The sequence below is a fragment of the Trichechus manatus genome, unplaced genomic scaffold (genome assembly GCF_000243295.1).
Source record: "Trichechus manatus latirostris isolate Lorelei unplaced genomic scaffold, TriManLat1.0 scaffold00112, whole genome shotgun sequence".
In the NCBI taxonomy this organism is placed as follows: Eukaryota; Metazoa; Chordata; class Mammalia; order Sirenia; family Trichechidae; genus Trichechus; species Trichechus manatus.
The window spans coordinates 3,054,509-3,080,825 of NW_004444048.1; the positions used below are offsets into that span (position 1 = coordinate 3,054,509).

The following is a 26,317-nucleotide window of genomic DNA, read 5'->3' on the forward strand; positions in this document are numbered from 1 at the left end:
TATTTGCTTTGTTCTTCTGTATGTGATAATTTTATAATGCAAAAGGTTAATAATATTGTCTTTGATTAAAATTAAAACTACAGAGTACTTTGTAGCAAATGGAACCTAGAAATTATTTTGTTCCTTCCGTTTGCTAACTATGGAAAGTACAATTTTTTTCCTATGTCATATAAGTAGTCTTTTCAGAGCTGGGCTCAGAACCTTAGCCTCCTAATTTTTATTCTGATAATTTTTCCTTAAAACTCTCTGCCATACTAACTCAATTAATTTGAAATGTTTAAGATTAAGCAGAAACTACGTGACCACGAATTTGTCATTATCACTATCATTTATCAGAAACATGTTGGTTTGTTGAAAACAGCTGGGAAAACATCACTTTAATACCTTAAAAATAATAAAAATAAAAATGCATTATCTTTAACAGTTAACAAAGATAAATGTGTGTGTGTGTATTTTAAGTTTGCCATGCAGAAAGCACCTACTTTTTTGGGGGTGGGGTGGGGTGGGGAGTGACAATAGGGAGAGACCTAATATTTACTGAATGTAAACTTGTACTAGGCTCAATTATATGACCTTTACATACATTACTGTTTAATCCTCAATCCTATTAAGTTATATAATCATTATTTTACTGATAATAAACCTGAAACTGAGCAAGGATAAGTAAGTTGACTAAGGTAAACTGCAAGTCTTGGATTCAAACCCCAGGCAGGTGACTTCCTAACATGGGCTTTTCCATGCTGTTTGACACCATGCTGTTATGCAACAAGCCTTCTTGACTGGCAGTCATGATGTCCCTAATGTCTTTTCATTACAGGGAAAGTATTAACCATGGGAGTACCTTGGATTCTTCTTGAGGTTTGCCCACAAATATAGAGTAATATTTTCATGTTGAATAATTTTTTCCATATTTCCACTGTCCAGGTCTGCCAAAGTACTAGCTTGCTGTAAGAGAAAAAGAAACCATTATAAAGGATTAGAGGTCTCATAAATAATGCAACTTAGATAAGTTATTCCATCATTTATATGTTGGATTCATTACCTAAAAAAGTAACTCAGGTAAAAATAAGATTCAATCAAAATGACAAAGAATAGTTTTTAAAAATTCTCTAAAGGATACAAATACATTTACCTAATTAATTAGCCTTTCCTTTTTCCACTCAGTTTCTCCTAAAGTGTCCAAGGATTAAAGTTGCCCCTATATTCTCCATTAACACTTTTGTATTACTATTCTATTACCTCTGTTTCAATTTTAACTTAAAAATCCTAATTTTAAATTTTAAATGTACCAAAACTTCTTTATCTGTACCTTATCAAAAGGTAGACTTTACTACTGCAAAAAGTTAGCCTATTTCTGAACATATCAAATTTAGAAGGCAAAACATCCAGCTGATGGAATCCAGATAAATCATGTGCTTTACTAGTCTAATACTTGATATCTGACATTCAATATACAATTTAAGGAGGCTCTTAAGAATTTTTTTTTAAAAGACTAACATAGTTTAATGCCTATTGCTTAAGAAATCAGCTCTCCTAAAGGTCTTAAATAAGTCAATATGTGTTTGGTTGTTATAATATAAAAAACTTAAAAGTATTAAGGATTTTATTTATGGTTTATTAAAAAAAAAAAAGAGTGATTATTCCATCCACACTTTTTTTTTCCCCCTGTGATATTAACTCTTTGAAATGACCAGGACAGTTATCCTGTAGAACTATTCTATCTTGTGGATTTATCTGATTGGTTCCTAATGGTATTGTTTAACTAGTTCCTCTATCTCGTTTAATTTTTGTAAACTGGAAGTTAGGTCCAGGGGGTTTGATTACATTCAAATCAAATATTTTTGGCAAGAAAGCATAACAGGTTATACTGTGTTCTTCATATTGCATCCTATTAGGAGGCGCCTGATGTCCCACTATTAATGATGCTGACTTGATCACTTGGTTAAGGTAGTGACCACCACATCTACCCATTACAAAGTACATTTTTCCCAATCAGAAAGTAATCTGTGGGCTAATACTTTGGTATTATAAGAATAATGTGATCCTCAACAAACTTTCACCTGATCATTTATGTAGCTGTAGAGAATCCTTATCTGAATCAATTATTATATTGGGGGATTGCAAAATGGTGATTTTCTTAACAGAATCATTCCTTCCACATTCATTAGATGGCATTCTTTTGTAAAGAACTGTTCTTCCCCCATCCCACTGTCCCCTTCCATTTCTGGAGTATCACTGTAGACTCAGGAGTGTTTATTTATTCAGTGTGTTATAACCAATTACACTCATTATTCTTTTTGATATTCAAATTATGCCAAATTTGGTTACTAGGAACCTCTTCAAGCTAGTTAGTCCCTATCCCTTTTGATATGACCCTGTTAGTCTTTGAGCACGTACTTGTTTTCTTGCACAAGGTAACACAGCCTCATCTTTCACTTTCCCTGCGTTAGACCTGAAATCAGCCATTTATCACAATTAGTCCTGGTTCCTTTTTATGAAATGAAAACAAATCTGGTTCACATTAATATTTCCATTTCAAATTTAACATTTCAGGAGTTTTTCCTAATCTTTTATATATTGTATTTAATTTTCTCTCATAATGAAAATCTTGATTACTAATAATCATAGTACATTCCCTTGCTTTTTCAATATACATAAAATAATTACAAAACTATAATGTCAATACTACTGCCAACAATAAATTTACTTAGTGAAATTTAAGACTTCTTTGCTGTTCTTTGTCATTAGAACATATCCTACCGAGGCTACACAGGGGATTGTGTTCTAGACCAAAAGAGATCAACAGACAAAATAGCCAAAAGCAATGTATGAACTTAGACTGGTTTCTGATATAAAAAACAACCTGAAGCAAAATAAAAACAGCTACAAAGGATGTTCATAAGATATTAGGGAAAATTTAAATATGGACTAGTTATTAGAGGATATTATGGAATTATTATTAACTTTCTTAGGTATAATAATGGTTTTTGTGGTTATTTGAGATTATCGTTGTTGTTAGGTGCCATTGAGTCAGTTCCAACTCATAGCGACCCTATGTACAACAGAATGAAACACTGCCCTGTCCTGAGCCATCCTTACAATTGTTATGTTTGAGCCCACTGTTGTAGCCACTCTGTCAATCCATCTCGCTGAGGGTGTTCTTCTTTTTCGCTGACCCGCCACTTTGCCAAGCATGATGTTCTTCTCCAGGGACTGATCCCTCCTGATAACATGTCCAAAGTATGTGAGACAAAGTCTCACCATCCTTGCTTCTAAGAGGTATTCTGGTTTTACTTCTTCTAAGACAGATTTGTGCATTCTTTTGGCAGTTCATGGTATAGTTAGTATTCTTTGTCAACACCACAGTTCAAAGGCGTCAATTCTTCTTCAGTCTTCCTTATTTTTAGTCCAGCTTTCACATGCATATGAGGCGACTGAAAACATCATGGCTTGGATCAGGCACACCTTAGTCTTCAAGGTGACATCTTCGCTTTTTAACACCTAAAAGAGGTCTTTTGCAGAAAATTTGCCCATTAATGCGTCTTTCGATTTCTTGACTTCTGCTTCCATGGGCGTTGATTGTGGATCCAAGTAAAATGAAATCCTTGACAACTTTAATCTTTTTTCTGTTTATCATGATGTTGCTTATTGGTCCAGTTGTGAGGATTTTTGTTTTATGTTGAGGTGTAATCCATACTGAAGGCTTTAGTCTTTGATCTTCGTCAGTAAGCACTTCAAGTCCTCTTCACTTTCAGCAAACGAGGTTGTATAATCTGCATATCACAGGTTGTTACTGAGTCTTCCTCCAATCCTGATACCACCTTCTTCTTCATATAGTCCATGTTCTCGGATTATTTGCTCAGCATACAGATTGAATAAGTATGGTGAAAGGATACAACCCTGACGCACACTACTGCTGAGATATTTGGGGAAGAAGTGTCATGATGTCTACAACTTTCAAATAATACTAGGGGAGAATATAGAGAGAGATAAAGAAAATACTACAAAATATTTTAAAATTACTGAATTTAGGTGGAGGGCATATGGGGGTTCATGGTACCAGTCTTTCAACTTTTCTTTGTTTGATTACAGTATTTTCCAACATAAAAAAAAACTGAAGAAAATATACATTATGTTTATAATCTATATTTATAGTATAGATTATAATCTTGTGCAAATTGACTTATCCAGTGTGAATATCTGATATATGATATTTTGTGAATTTATTTTCATAGTGAAGCTAGTCAACCTTGGTCAGCATAAGGAAAAACTGGACTTTAGCTAAATCTATAATGTCTTTTTTATTTAAAAAATAAAATATTGGTAGCTGTTAAATCTGCAGAGATATATGTAATTTATATTATTCTATTAACTTTTCCATAATTTTAATCTTTAAGGAAAAAAAAAGAAAAATGATACTGGATTATTTTATTATGTGCATTAAATTTTAACTCTTACACTTCCTCCTGGCCTCCCACTGCCAGCAGTCCTGAACTCCTGCTGTTGCTGGGACCCTGAGTCATCACCCGTTCTGAGCATGATGCTCCCTAAAAAGGGAGATGATAGAATTGAACCACCCCCAATCATTGGAAGATTTGGAACCTTCCTGCAAATTGGTATTGTTGGATTACCAAATGTTGGGAAATCCACCTTCTTCAATGTATTAACCAATAGGCTTCAGCAGAAAACTTCCCATTCTGCACTACTGATCCTAATGAGAGGAGAGTATCTATGCCAGATGAGGGGTTTGATTTTCTTTGCCAATACCACAAACCAGCATGAAAAATTCTCACCTTTCTAAATGTAGTAGATATTGCTGGCCTGTGAAAGGAGCTCACAATGGGAAGGGGTTGGGAAATGCCTTTTTATCTCATATTAGTAACTGTGATGGAATCTTTCATCTAACACGTGCTTTTGAAGATGATGATATCACTCATGTTGAAGGAAGTGGAGATCCTATTTGAGATATAGAAATAATACGTGAACAGCTTCAGCTCAAAGATGAGGAAATGTTTGGGCCCATTATAGATAAACCAGAAAAAGTGGCTGTGAGAGGAGGAGATAAAAAAACTAAAACCTGAATATGACATAATGTGCAAAGTCAAATCCTGGGTTGTACATCTAAAGAAACTTGTTCGCTTCTATCATGATTGAAATGACAAAAAGATTGAAGTGTTGAATAAACATTTATTTCTGACTTCAAAACCAATGCTCTACTTAATCTTTCTGAAAAAGACGACAAAAGAAAGAAAAACAAATGGTTGATAAAAATTAAAAGAGAGGGTAGACAAGTATGACCCAGGTGCCTTGTCATTCCTTTTAGTGGGCTTTGGAACTCAAGTTGCAAAAATTGAGTGCTGGAGGTGGGGCCAAGAAGGTAGAGTAGTCAGAAGCTTCTGGTGGTCCCTCTTACAACAAAGACCAGAAAAAACAAGTGAATCGATAATATATGACAATCTAGGGGCCCTGAACATCAAAGGCAAAGTTGAGGAATTGGACTGAGTGGAAGGGGAAGGGAGAGACGGTTCAGAAGCAGCGAGGAATTGCCAGACCTGACCCAGTGGGAGCTGGCACCCTGCAGGCCAGATCGGCTGGCATGCGCGGTGAGGTGGGCAGTGATGTTCGGGACACGTTTTCCACGTCGGAAGAGACAGAGCGGCAGAGAGTCTGCTCAGGCCTCCAGAGCCAGTGAAACGTGGTACTCAATCAGCAAAAGATAAGTACATGCGTTTAGCCTACCACACGGATCAAAAAACACCCCGTTTGGGAAGAACCTCTCTCCCATTTACCTGCTCCCGCCCTGTTCTGCAGTAGGTCCTGGGCTGGCTTCAGTGGCTGCCACTTCCCCTGGGCTAGAAGTAGGACCCGTCACGTGCTCTGAGCCATTCTCCCGGCCTTGGAGAGGGAACACATTAACAAACAGGAAAAAATAATCTGCCAGCTCCCCTAAGCCAGGAACTCAGGGCAGGCACAGCTCCTTTGCCTAGGCACGAGCATACACGGTCCACAGACTTTGAATGCCTTTCACCCCTGCAGAGACCTGTGTGGGCCCATTTCAACAGCATAGGCCCCCATTAGCACAGTACAACAGGGTTTATACCTGAAGCCTAACTTCACTGTATCAGCTATATGGTAGAGTGGCAGGTTCATGATATTTGGCACCACTCTGCCCATTAAGCAGGGCCCTCACCTATCCACATCAGGGGCCTGAGGACTGGTGAGTCCACCCACGCCACCTAGCCACCTGCAACAGGGGTCCAAGAATAAGTGGTGCCTACCAGTCCTTACAGCCAACAGCATTGGGTGTCCATACCGGCTACAAAACCCACCCACCTACATACTCTAGGGAACAGAGACATGCTTTCCTCTCAGACAATCAGGGGCAGCCATCAGCCCCCTGCCTTGCTCAGCACATGACCCCCTACTGCGGACAGATACCTGTGCCTACTCCAATCACCCCTGCCCATCTAGGACTGTGGGTGAGAGCACGCACCACACACTTGATGACTCACTATCTGGACATCTGAGCTGAATCCATACAAGAAAAGTAAATGGACTCCTTGGCTCACATACCTAGTAACACTTGTAACCACTGGGTGAAAGGACGTTAGAGCTTCAAAGGCACCAATAATCAAACTAGCTCACATGAACAGCCTATTTGGGCATATCAAAACATAACAAAACAAGAAGCTAGAACACAGTAAACAAACATAAAATAAATAAATATAATAACTAACTTATTTGATGTCATGGAGACAACAGTCAATATCAAATCACATAAAGAGGCAGACCATGATGGCTTCAGCAAGCTCCTAAAACAAAGAATCAAGATATCTTCCAGAGGAACAGAACTTCTTGGAATTATGAGAGGTAGAATACAAAAGATTAATATACGGAACTCTTCAAGATATCAGAAAGAAGATCAGGCAAAACACAGAAAAATCCAAGGAACATACAGATTAAGCAAAAGAGGAACTTAGGAAGATTATAGAAAAGCACAACGACAAATTTAACAGGCTACAAGTATCCACAGACAGAGAGCAAACAGAAATCCAGAAGATTAACAATAAAATTTCAGAATTAGACAACTCAATAGAAAGTCATAGGATCAGAACTGAGGAAACGGAAGTCAGAATTAGTGAGACTGAAGATAAAGCACCTGACACCAACTTATTTGAGGAAAAATCAGATAAAAGGATTAAAAAAAATGAAGAAACCTAAGAATTACGTGGGACTCTATCAAGAGGAATAACCTACAAGTGATTGGACTATCAGAACAGGGGAGGATAACAGGAAATACAGAGAGAATTGTTGAAGATTTGTTGGCAGAAAACTACCCTCATATCGTGAAAGATGAGAAGCTATCTATCCAAGATGCTCATCGAACCCCACACAAGGTAGATCTCAGAAGAAAGTCACCAAGACATATTATGATCAAGCTTGCCAAAATCAAAGATAAAGAGAGAAATTAAAGAGCAGCTAGGAATAAACAAGAAGTCATCTACAAAAGAGATTCAATAAGACTAAGCTCCAACTATTCAGCAGAAACTATTCAGGCAAGAAGGCAATGGGATGACATATATAAAGCCTTGAAGGAAAAAACTGCTAGCCAAGAATTATACATCCAGCAAAACTGTCTCTCAAATATGATGGTGAAATTAGGACACTGCCAGATAAACAGAAGTTTAGGGAATTTGCAAAAACCAAATCAAAATTACAAGAAATATTAAAGGGAGTCATCTGGTTAGAAAATCAATAATATTAGATAACAACCCAAGACTGGAAAACAGGACAGGGCAACCAGATATAAACCCAGACAGGGAAGTCACAAAAATAAAACAAAGCTAAAACACTGAAAATAGGGAAACAGAGACGTCAATATGTAAAAGATGACAACATTAAAACAAAAAAGAGGGACTGAAAAAATGTAGTCATGGATCTTTCATATGCAGAGGAAGTCAAGGTGATACAAAAAAATAAAAGATTGGTTTAAACTTAGAAAAATAAGGGTAAAAATTAAGGTAACAACAAAGGAACTAAAAATTCTATACATCAAAATAAAAAACAAGAAAAACACAAAGACTCAGCAAATATAAAATCAACAACAATGAAAAAGATGAAAAGAACATACATAAAGAAAAACAACTCAGTACAGAAAATTAAGTGGAACAAAGAAACTGTCAACAACAACAACAACAAAAGACATCCAAATGACAGCACTAAACTCATACCTATCAATAACTACACTGAATATAAATAGACTAAATGCACCAATAAAGAGACAGAGAGTGGCAGAATGGATAAAAAAACACCATCCGTCTATATGCTGCCTACAAGAGACACACTTTAGACTCAAAGACACAAACAAACTATAACTCCAAAAGATGGAAAAAAATATATGAAGCAAACAACAATAAAAAAAGAGCAGGAGTGGCAATATTAATCTCTGACAAAATAAACTTTGAAGTAAAATCCACAACAAAGAATAAGGACGGACACTATATAATGATTAAAGAGTCAATACACCAGGAGGACATAACCATAATAAATATTTATGCACCCAACGACAGGGCTCCAAGTACATAAAACCAACTCTAACGGCACTGAAAAGAGAGATAGCTCCACAATAATAGTAGGAGACTTCAACACACCACTTTTGGTGAAGGACAGAATGTCCAAAAAGAAGCTCAATAAAGACACTGATGATCTAAATGCCACAATCAACCAACTTGATCTCATAGACAAATACAGAATACTCCACCCAACAGCAGCCAAGTATACTTTCTTTTCCAATGCATACAGACCACTCTCCAGAACAGACTACATATTACGCCATAAAGCAAGCCTTAACAAAATCTAAAGCATTGAAATATTACAAAGCATCTTTTCTGACCATAAAGCCATAAAAGTAGAAACCAATGACAGAAAAAGCAAGGAAAAAATATCAAACGCGTGGAAAATGAACAACACCTTGCTCAAAAACTACTGGGTTAAAGAAGAAATTAAGGACAGAATAAAGAAATACACAGAATCAAATGAGAATGAAAACATATCCTACCAGAACCTTTGGGACACAACAAAAGCAGTGCTCTGAGGTCAGTTTAAAGCAATAAATGCACACATTCAAAAAGAAGAAAGGGCCAAAATCAAAACATTAAATCTAAAACTCAAACAAATAGAAAGAGAGCAGCAAAAGAAGCTCTCGGGCACCAAAAAAAGCAAATAATAAAAATCAACGCAGAATTAAATGAAACAGAAAACGGAAAAACAATTGAAAGAGTTAACGAGACCAAAAGCTGGTTCTTTGAAAAGACTGACAAAATCGATAAACCATTGGCCAAACTGACAAAAGAAAAAGATGAGAGGAAGCAAATAACCTGAATAAGAAATGAGATGGGCGATATCACAACAGACCCAACTGAAATTAAAAGAATCATAACAGTATACTATGAAAAATGGTACTCTAACAAATTTGAAAACCTAGAGGAAATGGACAAATTTCTAGAAGCTCACTACCTACCTACACTAACACAAACAGAAGTAGAACAACTAAGTAAACCCATAACAAAAGAAGAGATTTAAAAGGTAATTTAAAAACTCCCAACCAAAAAAAGCCCCGGTCCTGACAGCTTCACTGGAGAACTCTACCAAACTTTCAGAAAAGAGTTAACACCACTACTACTATAGGTATTTCAGGTCATAGAAAAGAATGAAATACTCCCAAACTCATTCTATGAAGCCAGCATAATTCCAATACCAAAACCAGGTAAAGACACCACAAGAAAAGAAAATTACAGACCAATATCCTTCATGAACACAGACACAAAAATCCTCAATAAAATTCTAGCCAACAGAATTCAACAACATATCAAAAAAATAATTTACCATGACCAAGTGGGATTCATACTAGGCATGCAGGGATGGTTTAACATTAGAAAAATAATCAATGTAATCCATCACATAAATAAAACAAGAGACAAGAACCACATGATCTTATCAATCGATGTAGAAAATTGATGAATTAGACAAAGTCCAACACCATGATAAAAACTCTCAGCAAAATAGTAATAGAAGGAAATTCCTCAACATAATAAAGGGCATTTATACAAAGCCAACAACCAACATCATCCTAAATGGAGAGAGTCTGAAAGCATTCCCCTTGAGAACGGGAACCAGACAAGGATGCCCTTTATCACCACCCTTATTCAACATGCTGCTAGCAGCCTAGCCAGAGCAATTAGGGGCATCCAAATTGGTAAGGAAGAAGTCAAAGTATCTCTATTTGCAGATGATATAATCTTACACATAGAAAACCCCAAAGAATCCACAAGAAAACTACTGGAACTAATAGAAGACTTCAGGATATAGGATAAACATACAAAAATCAGTTGGATTCCTCTACACCAACAAAGAGAACTTCCAAGAGGAAATCACCAAATCAATATCATTTACAACAGCCCCCAAGAAGATAAAATTCTTAAGAATAAATCTAACCGGAGAAGTAAAAGACCTATACAAAGAAAACTATAAGACACTACTGCAGGAAACCAAAAAGGACCTATATAACTGGAAAAACATACCTTGCTCATGGATAGGAAGAGTCAACATTGTGAAAATGTCTATTCTACCCAAAGCAATCTACAGATACAATACAATCCTGATCCAAATTCCATTGGCATTCTTTAATGAGATAGAGAAACAAATCACCAACTTCATATGAAAAGGGAAGAGGCCCCGGATAAGTAAGGCATTACTCAAGAAGAACAAAGTGGGAGGCCTCACACTACCTCAGTTTAGAACCTATTATACCGCCACGGTACTCAGAACAACCTGGTACTGGTACAAGAACAGATACATAGACCAATGCAACAGAATTTAGAATCCAGACATAAATTCATCCACCTATGAGCAGCTGATATTTGACAAAGGCCCAAAGTCCATTATTCAGGGAAAACAGTCTCTTTAACAAATGGTACTGGCATAACTGGATATCCATCTGTAAAAAACTGAAACAAAACCCATAACTCGCACCATACACAAAAACTAACTCCCAATGTATCAAAGACTTAAATATAAAATCTAAAATGATAAAGATCATAGAAGAAAAAATAGGGACAATGCAAGGAGCCCTAATGCATGGCATAAACAGACACAAACCATAAGTAACAATGCACAAACACCAGAAGAGAAACTAGATAACTGGGAGCTCCTAAAAATCAAACACCTACACTCATCAAAAGACTTCACCAAAACAGTCAAAAGACAACCTACAGACTGGGAAAAAATTTTTGGCTATGACAAACCCGAACAGCATCTAATCTCTAAAATCTGCAAGATACTGCAAAACATCAACAACAAAAAGACAAATAACTCAATTAAAAAATGGGCAAAGGATATGAACAGGCACTTCACCAAAGAATACATTCTGGCAGATACCAGATACATGAAGAAATGCTCACGATCATTGGCCATTAGAGAAATGCAAATCAAAACTACAATGAGATACCATCTCACCCCAGCAAGGCTAGCATTAATTCAAAATACACAAAATAATAAATGTTGGAGAGGTTGTGGAGAGACTGGAACACTCATATACTGCTAGTGGGAATGTAAAATGGTACAACCACTTTGGAAATTGATTTGGCGTTTCCTTAAAAAGCTAGAAATAAAAGTACCACATGATCCAGCAATCCCACTCCTTGGAATATATCCTAGAGAAATAAGACCCATCACACGAATAGATGTATGCACACCCATGTTCATTGCAGCACTGTTCACAATAGCAAAAAGATGGAAACAACCTAGGTGATGAATGGATAAGCAAATTATGGTATATTCACACAATGGAACACTCGGCAACAATAAAGAACGACAATGAATCCGTGAAACATCTCATAACATGGATGAATCCAGAAGGCATTATGCTGAGTGAAATTAGTCAGTTGCAAAAGGACAAATATGGTATGAGACCACTATTATAACAACTCAAATGGTTTAAACACAGAAGAAAACATTCTTTGATGGTTACAAGGGTGGGAAGAGAGGGAGAGGGGTATTCACTAACTAGATAGTAGATAAGAGTTAGGTGAAGGGAAGGACAACACAAGACAGGGGAAGTCAGCACAACTGGACTAAACCAAAAGCTAAGAAGTTTCCTGAATACAAACACTTCAAGGGATAGAGAAGAAGAGGTGGGGGTCTGGGGACCATGGTTTCAGGGGACATCTAGGTCAACTGGCATAACAAAGTTTATTAAGAAAATGTTCTGCATCCCACTTTGGTGAGTGGCATCTGGAGTCTTAAAAGCTAGTGAGCGGCCATCTAAGATACATCAATTGGACCCAATCCATCTGGAGCAAAGCAGAATGAAGAACACCAAAGACACAAAGAAAATTATTGGCCCAAGAGACAGAAAGGGCCACCTAAATCCGAGACTCCATCAGCCTGAGACCAGAAGAACTAGATGGTGCCCCGCTACCACCAATGACTGCCCTGACAGGGAACACAACAGAGAGTCCCTGACGAAGCAGGAGAAAAGTGGGGTGCAGAACTTAAATTACAGTAAAAAGACCAGACTTAATGGTCTGACTGAGACTGGAGAGACCCCAGGAAGACATGGCCCCTGGCCTCTGTTAGCCCAGAACTGAAACCATTCCCGAAGCCAACTCTTCAGACAGAGATTAGACTGGATTATGCGACATAAAATGATACTCGTGAAGAGAGTGTTTCTTAGCTCAAGTAGCTACATGAGACTAAATGGGCAGCTCCCGTCCAGAGATGAGATGAGAAGGCAAAAAGGGACAGGAGCTGGTTGAATGGACATGGGAAATCAGGGGTGGAAAGGAGTGTGCTGTCACAGTATAGGAGAGCAGCTAGGGTCACATAGCAATGGGTGTATAAATTTTTGTATGAGAAACTGACTTGAACTATAAACTTTCCCTTAAACCACAATTTAAAAAAAAAGAAGAATTGAGTGCTAAGGAGAGACAGAAGTATCTGGAACTGAACATGACACAAAGCGCTTTGTCAAAGATCATTAAGGCTGGGTTTGCAGCACTCCAACTAGAATACTTTTTCACTGCAGGCCCAGATGAAGTGTGTGCATGGACCATCAGGAAAGGGACAAAGGCTCCTCAGGCTGCAGGAAAGATTCACACACATTCTGAAAAGCGTTTCATTATGGCTGAAGTAATGAAATACGAAGACTTTAAAGAAGAAGGTTCTGAAAATGCGGTGAAGGCTGCTGTAAAGTACAGACAAGGAAGAAATTATACTGTTAAAGATGGAGATAGTACCTTCTTCAAATTTAATACACCTCAGCAACTGAAGAAGAAACGAATTTTGTTATAGCTCAGATAAACACACAATTTCCAAAAGGCTTATCCTTTTTTTTTTTTTTTAATTAAATTTTCTGAAAACTTGAGGGACAAATAAAAGTTGGGGGATGGGAATCTTCTACAAACAAAATTATTTTTATTTGTTTTAAAATTAAAATACTGTGCTACTCCAATGAAATGCAAGTTCAGTAAATGTTAACAGCTTTCCTTTTTACATGTTTAAGACTCTACTCCAAATTGTAGAAGCTTTTCAGGAACCATATTACTCATTATACTTTATTAATCTCCATCATGTATGCCAAGCCTGAAATATTTGACAGTGAGGACAATGTGGCTTGCTTCTTTTTGAATCTACAGATAATGCATGTTTTACAGTACTCTGGATGTCTACAAGCAATAAAATATTTAACAAAAAAAAAATTTTTTTAACTCTTATAGAAGTTAAAATAACATATAAGCAAAATATCACACTTACTCTGAGGAGTAATTCTGTGGCTACATTAAACTTAAAATGAAGGAGCTCCTGCAGCTCTTGAATTGATCCTTGGTACTGTTTTACTTTTTTATCTTGCAAATCATATGGTGGAGTTTCCAACAAAATTAATTTCAATTTCTCAATTAACTATAAAGTAGGAAAATATTTACATTAATACTCTCACATAAAGTCATGGAAAAAGTGAAAAGGGGAAAGTTCTATCACTTCTGAATTTAGAAACATATCTTATACTCAGTAAAACATATAGAAATCATTTCCTGTATTTAGATCATAGAAAAACAAATTATTTCCTCCAAAACTTTGCATATAACGATTTTCAACTCTATGTAACAGAGCTACAATTACGCTATGCTATCATAAGCAAGTTGACAGACGAGTCACAGTTGGTCATTACTTAAGACTATGGAACTATTGTAATAACATGAGGAGAGAGCGAATAAGAAATGGGTAAGAGAAGGAAGAAAGGAGGAGGGGAACTACTAACATTGACTGAAAGCTTCCTTACTAAATGCTTTATATGTTCTAATTCATTTAACCCTGATCATAACCCTGTGAGGCAGATACTGTTTTTGTGCTCATTTGATAGATGAGGAAACTGAGGCGCAGCATGATCAAGGAATAGCTAGTAAGCAGCAGAACTGAATTTTGAACACGGACACAGGCAATAACATAGAAAATTTCCAAATTAAGAGAGGCAGCATAGTAGTGTAGGGTAGTATGGACTCAAGCAAAGATGCTGGGTTTGCATCCCAGTCACCTTTTACTAGCACTGTGACATGGGCAAGTTATTCAACATCTCTGTGCCTCAGCTTTCTCATTTGTGAAATGGGGATAACAGTGCCTACTTCATAGGGTTATTATGAAAGTTCAGCAAGTTAATATTTCCAAAGCCTGGCACATAGTTAGTACTATAAAAGAATTTGTTAAATAAATAAACTCCATAATTTGGAACTGGGTGCTTACCAAGGGGTCATTTCCTTGTTACTGCTATCCAATTTTTGTTCCTCTGGTAGCTTCTTGCTTTAGTTTCCTATTACCATGTTTACTCTCCTATTCTGTCTCTTATTTTGTTTTACTTACCGCTTTCCCATCTTCTCTACTAATTTAATATTTTTACTTATGTACCCCACAATCTTGTAATAGTAAGATGTCACTCTTGCTCATCACTGGTGAGCTCTAGGGCTACTTCCTGCTGTCTCCCTGAGAACAGCAAAGCACCAGGTACCTGGCCCAGCATCACACTAAGGCAGCCTCCCTGGAGGAAAGACGCACAGTGGAGAGAACACTATATAATGAATCTGTTGGAGTGCCCAGTCGCTCAGACTGAGGCTCTTAGGGGCCCTTAAAAAGTCAGAGTAAGACCCATCTTTTTTCGGTGGGGGCTCAGAGGGTACCTTATGAAAGTTATTTAATCTGTTTCTTTATGTGTAAAACGAAGCTCATAACCTTGTTGTTCAGATTAAATGAGTCAATGTATGTTCTAAATTCAACAGAGTGGCTGGTACTTAGTAAATATCAACTACAATCTTCTTTAAGAACTACAAAGTAAAAATCCCATCTCCAGTATTTGTACCTCTAAATTTTGATTCTCAAGTTAGGAATTTGAAGTTACCCTATTTTACAGCAACACGGGAGCCCTGCTGGCACAGTGGTTAAGAGCGCAGAGGTAAAGAGTTGCTAACTCAAAGGTCAGCAGTTCGAATCCACCGGCCACTCCCTGGAAACCCCATAGGGCAGTTCTACTCTGTCCTATAAGGTTGCTATGAGTCGGAATCGACTCGACAGCAACTGGTTTGGTTTTTGTTTATAATAACATGGAGAAGTTAATCTTAGCAGTAGTGACAAGAAGCAAAAAGCATTAGAGGATAATAATAGGAAAGAGGAGTGGATTCCATTTAGTTCTATTCTTACATATTATTATTTAGGTGTGGATTTCTTCTTATACTTGGGATTTGTTGGGCTCCTGAATCTGAGGATTGATATCTTTTATCAATTCTGGAAAATTATTAGCCATTATCTCTTTGAATACTGTCTCTCCTTCATTGCTCTGTATCTCCTTCTGGTATTCCTATTCAATATATTTTTAGCTCTTCTTACTCTGTCATATATGTCCATTAACCACTCTTTCACATTTTCCATCTCTGTCTCTCTGTGCTGTATTCTTCCAATTCAACTTCTGATTCACCTTTTATCTCTTTAGCTGCATTTTATCTGCTATTTAATCAGGCCACTAGTTTTAGTTACTAAATTTTTAATTTCTCTAATTTTTTTCTCTTATTCCTCAGTCATGCTTTCAATATCCTCTTTTATTTCCTTAAACATATAAATATATTCAGTACTCAATAATTCTAATATTTATAGTATTTTTCAGTTCTGATTTTGGCTTTTGATGTTTCTGATGGCTCATTCATGCTGGATTGTTTTCTTAATTGTATTCTTTTTCTTTACCTTTTTTGTTATGAGCTCATATTTCTAGGGACTTTAATCATGAGAACACTTTGAGATCTGTGTTTAAGGTGTATTATTCCCAAGAGACTTTGTGTTTGCTTCTATCAGGAGTCTGAGAACACCACCAAGCCACAACTGCTTTAAATTTTACATTTGGGTCTTTCAGGATCTTATAGATGGTGTGAATTTCTGCCCCAAACTCAGGGGAAGACTAGCTCGTGGTTGAGAATTCTAACAAAGACATTTTTGTTTCTCCTCCACTAAACTAAAGATGCGCCAAACAAGTTTTCTTATCATCTCCTTTTGCAGAGTAGGTTTTTCTCCCTATTATTCATAGCACCTTCTGAGGCTTCCAGGTATACAGGGGTCTCTGATTCAACTTCCCACCTTGCATGCATGCTAGGCTTTGCCTACTGATGCCCCTTTAAGCCAATGCTAAGCTACCAGGGGTTAGCAGATACTTCTGGGAAGCCATTGCTTCAGGATTTGCTTACTTATCTGAAATGTTTTATGCCTTCTGAGATTTACTCGTGTAAGCTAGGTGATGCATTTAGAAGTCCTTAAATTTTTTTCCCCAGCATTTTAAAATGCACTGTAGAATGGAAGCTTCTCAGGCTAGCCTATACACCCTATTCGCAGAAGTTAGGATACTCTTATTCATCTTTGTACCCCCAGTGTCTAAAAGAACAGAAGCCTGGCACACAGTAAACATTAAAAAAAACATTTTTCCTGAATTACTCAAGTGTCAATAAATTCAGCTGAGGATAAAATCACCCACCGTTTTTTCCCCAAAATTATCTACATAAATGTATACTACTTGATTTTTTTTTTGGCTTGAATTATGAGTCAGAATTGACTCAACGGCACCGGGTTTGGTTTGGTTTTGGGTTTATTATGCTATGTGGACCTTCTACAAGGTGGCAAGAGGATGTTAAGAGTTTTAAAAATAAACATGAAAATGAAAAGATTACCAAATACCTCTTTATATAACCAAGGGGTCAAAAGTTGTAGTGTTATTAATTAGCAAATAATAAATTCATTTTTTCTATTTTTGGAATCACTATCAGATAATTTATAATTTAAATAATTTAAAATTATAGGATAATATTTATACACTTACATTTAGCACTAGTTTACTCTTCTCAATCACTTCCTCAAACGTTTCATTTGTTTCCTCTTTCCACAAACTAATGAAAGTATTCATTTCTTGGGGAACTAAAGGATCAGGACTCCCATCACATTGAATGTAGTGATTCCACTGTGGAATAAAAATGTATCAAGGTTCACACTGGTGAAAATGCAATCAAAGAATAAAGAGACTTCTTTTTTGAAGTAGGAGTTCTCATAAACCGTGTTTTCCCAATTTAGACAAAAACATGCTATAACTTCAAATAGTAACTTGAGTATCACTAAAATAAATTCCTCTTTATCAAAATAATTTCTAATCCTCAATAATTCAGATAAATAGAATTTCTATTTATTTTTGTATTTTATTTTTAGAACAGTATTTAACAGTTCATTTTGTTTTGTTTTCCTCTAATCATAGAGCTCCTATGTTTGCAAAAGCCAACACCTGACTCATTTCTATTTCACCAATTATCACCAATTGCTAATCATCAATGGCATTTTAGTATGAGCCTTTCCATTCATTTTGTAGTCTGTGCATATTGTTACATATTTATAATCATACTTATAATTTTTCACTAAAAATTATACCATAAACTTTTGTCATATTATTACAGGGTTTCAATGTTCTCCTGATAACAATCTATATTGTTTCCAAAGGCAAGCTGTTTTGAATAACATTAGGATTGCCTTAAGCACAAACCTTTTTTAATTTAGGATAATTTCCTCAGTATAGATTCCTAACAATTGAATCAGAGTCAAAGGGCATAACAATTTTAAGGATCTTGATAAATACTGACAAACAGCTTTCTAGAAAGCTTTATAAATTTACTTTGCCACAAGCAATATGAGAATACTTATGTCAGATGAGAGATTTTTTATAGACACATTTAAAATTTCTTGGGAACAAGATGGATATCAGACTACAACTCCCACTTGTGGTACCTAAGTATTACCAAGTAATTATCAAGAAAAAAATCTATATATAAATCAGTCTTACCCGAGAAAGCAATCTATTTTCTCGTTTTAATTTCTCTGCTTCAGGATAACATGCCTCTAATAAATGAAGTTCTTCAAGTTCTTCTTTTCTCCTTTCTAGATCCTGTTGCATGAAGATACACAGATTGATCTGCTCTTTAATTTTAGCTTTATGTTTCACAAGTAGCATCTAAAATTTACCTGGCTAAATATATATATAAATATATAGCTCCAAAATGAATACTAAAATTAGTTTGAATGTAACTGATAGTTCCAAAAGGATTCATCTAAAACAGTGCTTCACAAAGTGTAATCCACAGACACCTGGGGGTCCTCAAGACTCTTTAGGAATCTGTGAGATCAAAAATATTTTCACAATCATATTAATACATTATTCACCTTTTTCACAGTATACACATTTGTACTGATGGTGCAAATGTAGTAAAACTGCTGGCACCTTAGCACAAATCAAGGCAGTGATCAACTGTACTAGTAGTTGTATTCTTCTGGGGGCAGGATTAGGGGCAGGGGTGAGAAGTGGGAGGCTGGAGGGTTGGAAAGTTGGGTGGGGTGAGAAGTAGGAGCCAGTTTTATGTAAGAATGACCTTGATGAGGACTTCCGGTCAACACGGCGCTATAGACAGGAGCATCATGCCGTCCCTCCACAGTAAAGATCCGAAAAACCAAGTCAGAGACAAATGTCAATCCTAAAACTTTAAGCACCAAATGAAGAGATAAAGAACTCAGCCAAGTACCAAACAGAATAAGAAACTGAAAGAGAACAGAGAGCAAGAAGAGATACATGCAGAGGTCCCCTATCAGCTAACGCAGCACCGATTTGCCATCTTGGACTCCTGTCAGAGATCGGCGAACAGAGAGTATGCGAAAGCAGTTTCACCGAGCTCCCAGCAAGAGACAGAACAACTGGTAACCAGCAATATATCCTTTCCCACTCCCCACCCTTCTTCACTCGGCTTCCTCTGCTTCCTTCAGCCACAGTCTCTTGACTGGGAGGCACTAGCTTCAGCCGTGTTCTGCTGGGATGCCACCCGCCTACACTGGCCAGCTCCCTGCGTGCCATCTGTTTGTTGCTGGTGTCGCTTTTTTCTGCTTCTTTTGGTTTCTTCCATACCTCTCAAAACCTCCTCCTACTTTCTCTCAAATAGCTGGCTCCGTGTGCCATCTTTGCTTCTTCCTGAAAGACTGTGAAATGCTGCTCGACTGTGGAACTGCTTCGAAGCCCACGCTGCCATGCTAGTGGGACCCCCAGGGTTTTTTTGTTTGTTCGTTAGTTTTGATTTGTTCTGTTTTGTTTGTTCATTTGTTTTCTTTTTCTTTTCTTGGTTTGGGAGCTCCTTCTAGCTGGGCTGTACTGCACGGCTTGACAGCTACTTCCTTAGTCTGCGTAGCCGCACAGTGGGATCCCTGGAGACATTTCTGTTTTCTTTTTTGTGTTTTTCTTTTTGTTTATTTTTTTCTCTTTTTCCCTTTTTGTCTTTCTTCATTTCTCAGTTTCTCGTCTCTCCAAACTTACCTTCTCTTCCTGTCTTCTGAATACCTGATGCTGTGTGACACTTCTACCCCTTTTAGCCAGGCTGTACTTCGCGTCCTGGGAGCCACTTTCCCAGTCTTCACAGCCGCACCAGTGGGATCCCTGGGGGCTCTGCTTTTCTTTTTTTTTTCTCTAATTTTTATGTATTTATTTTTTTCATTTTATGCCTTTTCTTTTATTTTTCTTTTTGTTTTTCTCCATTTTTCAGTCTCTCATTTCTCCACTCCAACAGCAAGTGCCCTTAGTTTGTTTGTTCTTGGCTCCTGTTTCTCTCTCCTCTCTCTCCTCTTTCCCATACCCATCTTAGCTCCACACATCACAATCTACGCCCTCCTTCCTGCCTACCTGCACCATGCACTGAACATCAAAACCTCAAGCAGCACAGGCATGGCCTACTGGAAGCTGCCTTACACTGATTCCCAGCCTGCCCTGTCAGCCCTACTACGTGCTACAAACAACCCATCCCAGCAACTCCCTTTCAGCTGGACCTGCCCTGCTGCACCACAGATGAGCAACTGACTCTGCCCATTGGACAAGGAGGCAAAAAGTATCATGCCCACAGACAAGCAAGCAAAAAAGAATTCACGGACATAATCAAAAACAAAAACACCAGGACAAAACAAATATATAATCAATAAATGAGGAAAATAATTACTGAATGTCCTGAAGACATCAGACAATATCAAAACATATAAAAAACCAGGACAGGATGGTTCCAGTAGGCATCCAAAATAAAACACCAGATGACTTTCCAGTAGATGAAAACGCACTAGAACTACCTAATAGGGAATTTAGATCTCCAATATTCAGAACTATCCAAGAGCTGAAGCAAAAAGCAGACAAAAATGAGGGAAAAAAACACAAATTCATGGAAAAGGCAGACAAATTCATGGAAAATACAGACAAAAAAAGGAAGAATTCAGGAAAATAATACAGGAACAAAATGCCAAAATAAATTTACAACTTGAAATCATACAACAACAATTAGAAATCTAAAAGATAAACAACAAGATTACAGAAATGGACAGTGTCATAGAAGGGCTGAGGAGCAGATTTGAAATGGTGGAAGACAGGATCAACGAAATTGAAGACAAACACTTGGCTACAACTCTATTTGAGGCAAAATCAGAAAAAAGAACAAAGAAAAACGAAGAAACCCTGAGAATTATGTGGGATACAATCAAAAGGAAAAATTTGTGAGTGATCGGATTTCCAGAACAGGGGGAGAAAACAGAAAACATAGAAAGGATCATTGAACAACTGCTGACGGAAAACTTCCCCAATATCATGAAAGATGTAAAGGTGACAATTCAAGAAGCTCAACGAACCCCATATAGGATAGACCTCAAAGGAAAATCACCAAGGCACATCGTAATCACACTCACTAAAACTAAAGTCAAAGAAAGAAACCTGAGAACAGCTCAAGAAAAATGAAAAGTCACATACAGTGGAGAAACAATAAGACTAAGCTCAGATTATTCAGCAGAAACCATGCAGGCAAGAAGGCAATATATAAAACCTTGAAAGAAAAAAATTGCCAGCCAAGAATAATATACCCTGCAAAACTCTCATTCAAATATGATGGTGAAATTAGGACATTTCCAGATAAACAGAAATTAAGAGACTATGTAAAAACCAAACCTAACTTACAAGAATTATTAAAAGGAGTCCTTCGGTCTGAGAACAAATGACATCAGACCGTAGGCTGAATCTAGGAAGCAGGATCATACCAGCCATATATCAACCTAGGAAATGAACTCTCTAGGACTATCCAAAACCAAAAGAATTACAACAAAGAACCAAAGAGGTTAATCTGTAAATGACAACAACATCAGAAAAATAAAAGAGGGGATAAACAGTGCCATTATAGAATCTTCTAATGGAGAGGAAGGGAAGGCAAGACCAAATAATAACAGACTGGTTCAAACCTAGGAAGATAGGGGTAAATTTCAAATAGACCACAAACCTGCTCATCAAAATAAAGAAGGAAAACATGAAATCTCAGTAAAAATAATATCTACAAAAAAAATTTTTTTTTAAAAATCCACAAACAAAAGGAATTCAGCACAGAAGAGTAAGAGGAACGAAGAAAACATAAGCACCACAAAAAGAGCCCTACAAAATGACAGCAATAAACTCACACCTCTCAATACTTACACTGAATGTAAATGGCCTACATGCCATAAAGAGACAGAGAGTGACAGAAATGATTAAAAAAACAGCATTCATCAATATGCTGTCTACAAGAGACACACTTTAGAAACAAAGACGTAAATTTATTAAAAAATCAAAGGATGGAAAAAATATATATCAACCAGCTACCAAAAAAGAGCAGAAGTGGTAATACTAATCTCAGATAAAATAGACTTTAAAACAAAATCTACCATAAAAGACAAAGAAGGACACTATATAGTGATTAAAGGGATGATCCATCAAGAAGACATAACCATAATAAACATGTATGCATCCAATGACAGGGCTCCAAAATACATAAAACTCTAGCACGGAAAAGAGAAATTAACACTTCCAAAATAATAGTAGGAGACTTCAACACACCACTCTCAGTAAAGGACAGGACACCTAGAAAGAAACTCAACAAAGATACAGAAGATCTAAAGGGCACAATCAGCCAACTTCACCTCATGGACATATAGAACACTACACACAACAGCTGCAAAGTACAAATTCTTTTCCAATGCACATGAAACGTTCTCCAGAATAGACTACATCTTAGGCCACAGAGCAATGCTCAACAAAATCCAAAACGTTGAAATAATACAAAATATCTTCTATGAACACAACACCATCAAAGTAGAAATTAGTAACAGGAAGAGCAAGGAAAAAAATCAATCACATGGAAACTGAATAACACCCTGCTTACAAACCACTGGGTAATATAAGAAATCAGAGATGGAATCAAAAAATTCCTAGAATCAAACGAGAATGAAAACACATACCAAAACCTCTGGGATACAGCAAAGGCAGTCCTCAGAGGACAATTTATAGCAATAGATACACACATCAAAAATCAAGAAAGGGACAAAGTCAAAACATTAACTACAGAACTCAAACAAATAGAAAGAGAACAGCAAAAAAAGCCCACAGCCACCAGAAGAAAGGAAATAATAAAGATTGGAGCAGAAATAAATGAAATAGAGAATAGAGAAACAACAGAAAGAATCAACAAAACCAAAAGTTGGTTCTTTGAAAGGATCAACAAAATAGACAAACCACTGGCCAAACTGACAAAAGAAAAACAGGAGAGGAAACAAATAACCCAAATAAGAAATGAAATAGGAGACGTTACAACAGGCCCAAGTGAAATAAAAAGGATCATAACAGAGTATTATGAAAAACTATACTCCAATAACTTTGAAAACCTAGAGGAAATGGATAAATTTCTATAAACACACTAACTACCCAAACTAACACAAAGTGATGTTGAAAATGTGAAGAGACCCATAACAAGAGAAGAGATTGAAAAGATAATAATAAAAAAAAAAAAACCTCCCAACAAAAAAAAGCCCCGGCCCAGATGGCTTCACTGGAGAATTCTACAAAACATTCAGAGAAGAGCTTACACAGTACTACTCAACTATTTCAGAACATAGAAAAGGAAGCGACACTTGCGAATTCATTCCATGAAACCAGCATAACCCTGACACCAAAACCAGGCAAAGATGCCACAAGAAAAAAAATTACAGGCCAATATCTCTCATGAATATAGATGCAAAAATTCTCAACAAAATTCTAGCCAATAGAATGCAGCATCGTATCAAAAAAATAATACACCATGACCAAGTAGGATTCATACCAGGTATGTAAGAATGGTTCAACATTAGAAAATCAATTAACGTAATCCACCACATAAATAAAAGGAAAGAAAAGAATCACATGATCATCTCAATGCATGCAGAAAAGGCATTTGACAAAGTCCAACACCCAATCCTGATAAAAACTCTCAATAAAATAGGTATAGAAGAGAAATTTCTCAACATAATAAAGGGCATCTATGCAAAATCAATGGTCAACCTCATTCTTAATGGAGAGAGGCTGAAAACATTCCCCTTCAGAACAGGAACAAGACAAGCTGCCTTTATCACCACTCCTATTTCACATTGTGCTGGACGTTCTAGCTACAGCGATAAGGCAAGAAAAAGAAATAAAGATCATCCAAATTGGTAATGAAGAAGTTAAAACTGTCCCTATTTGTGCTGATATGATACTATACATAGAAAACCCAAAAGATTCCATGAGAAAACTACTGGAACTAACAGAAAGATTCAGCGGAGTAGCACGATGCAAGATAAACATACAAAAATCAGTTGGATTCTTATACACCAATAAAGAGAACAATGAACAGGAAATCAGGAAAACAATGCCATTTATAATAGCTCCCCAAAAATAAAATACTTAGGAATAAATCTAACCAGGGATGTAAAAGACCTATACAAAGAAAACTACAAAGCGCTACGGCAAGAAACCCAAAGTTTTCTACATAAATGGAAAAACACATCATGCTCATGGATAGGTAGAATCAACATTGTGGAAATGACAATTCTACCCAAAGCAATTTACAAATACAATGCATTCTCGATCCAAATACCAACAACATTCTTTAAAGAGATGGAAAAACTAATAATTAACTTTATATGGAAAGGGAAGAAGCCCCGGATAAGTAAAGCACTACTGAAGAAGAATAAAGTAGCAGGAATTGCACTACCTGACCTCAGAACCTACTATATAGCTACAGTAGTCAAAACAGCCTGGTACTGGTACAATGACAGATACACTGACCAATGGAACAGGATTGAGAACCTAGATGTACATCCATCCACTATGGTCACCTGATCTTTGACAAGGGCCCAAAGTCCATCAAATGGAGAAAATACAGTCTTGTTAACAAATGGTGCTGGCAAAACTGGATGTCCATCTGCAGAAAAATGAAACACGACTCATACCTCATACCATATACAAAAACTAATTCAAAATGGATCAAAAACCTAAATATAAAGCCAAAAACTATAAAGTTCATAGAAGATAAAATAGGATCAACGCTAGAGGCCCTAATACATGGCATTAACAGGATGCAAACCATAACCAACAACACACAAACTCCAGAACACTAGCTAGATAACTGGGATCTTCTAAAAATTAAACACTTATACTCATCAAAGACTTCACCAAAAGAGTAAAAAGAGAATCTACAGACTGGGAAAAAATTTTTGGACATTACAAGTCAGACAAACGTCTAATCTCCAAAATCTACAAGAAAATCCAACACCTCTACAACAAAAAGACAGATAATCCAATTTAAAAATGGGCAAAGGAAATGAGCAGACACTTCACCAAAGAAGACATTCAAGTGGCCAACAGACAAATGAGGAAATGCTCGTGATCACTAGCCATTAGAGAAATGCAAATCAAAACTACAATGAGGTACCATCTCACCCCAGCATTACTAGCACGAATCAAAAAAACTGGAAATAACAAATGCTGGAGAGGCTGCAGGGACTTTGGAACTCTTATGCACTGCTGGTGGGAATGCAAAATGATATAACCATTTCGGAAAACGATATGATTCTTCCTTAGAAAGCTAGACATAGAAATACCGTACGATCCAGCAATCCCACTGCTAGGAATATATCCTAGAGAAATACAACCTAGAGAAATAAGAGCCGTCACACGAATAGACATATGCACACCCATATTCATTGCAGTACTGTTCACAAATAGCAAAAAGATGGAAACAACCTAGATGCCCATCCACAGATGAATGGATAAACAAACTATGGTACATACACACAGTGGAGAATTATGTACAATAAAGAACAATGATGAATCTGTGAAGCATCTCATAACATGGATGAAACTGGAGGACATTATGCTGAGTGAAATAGTCAGTCACAAAATGACAAATAGTGTATGAAACCACTACTGTAAAAACTCATGAAAAGGTTTACACACAAAAAGAAACAATCTTCGATGGTTACAAAGGATGGGAGGGGTCGGGGGGAATACCAAATAAACAATAGATAGGTGGTAACTTTGGTGAAGGGTAAGACAGTACACAATACTGGGGAAGCCAGCACAACTTGTACAAGGAAAGGTCATGGAAGCTCCATAGACACATCCAAAGTCCCTGAGGGACTGAATTGCTGGGCGGAAGGCTGGGTCTCAGGGAACATCTAGATCATCTGCCATAACACAGTTTATACAGAAAATATTCTACATTCTACCTTGGTGAGTAGCATCTGGGGTCTTAAAAGCCTGTGAAGAGCCATCTAAGACACTCCACTGGTTTCAACCCTTCAGGAGCAAGGAACAATGACGAAAACAAGATACAAGGGAAAGATTAGTCCAAAGGACTAATGGACCACA

The 26,317-nt window shown here is 36.9% G+C and overlaps 1 protein-coding gene and 1 pseudogene across 1 annotated transcript in view; one reads left to right on the top strand and one right to left on the bottom strand.

Moving 5' to 3' along the window:
- Nucleotides 1-18,508, bottom strand: part of DNAI7 (dynein axonemal intermediate chain 7) — a 46,694-nt gene extending 28,186 nt beyond the window's left edge. The window contains exons 1-4 of the mRNA XM_023738098.1: nt 18,407-18,508; nt 17,402-17,539; nt 13,813-13,959; nt 842-945 (exon numbers count right to left, since the gene is read on the bottom strand). Of these exons, the coding sequence (XP_023593866.1) occupies nt 842-945; nt 13,813-13,959; nt 17,402-17,485 (335 nt within the window). The 5' untranslated portion in view covers nt 17,486-17,539; nt 18,407-18,508. The remainder of the gene's footprint in view (nt 1-841; nt 946-13,812; nt 13,960-17,401; nt 17,540-18,406) is intronic.
- LOC105756666 (obg-like ATPase 1 pseudogene) lies at nt 4,541-13,350 on the top strand (annotated as a pseudogene).
- Nucleotides 18,509-26,317: the final 7,809 nt, after the last annotated feature.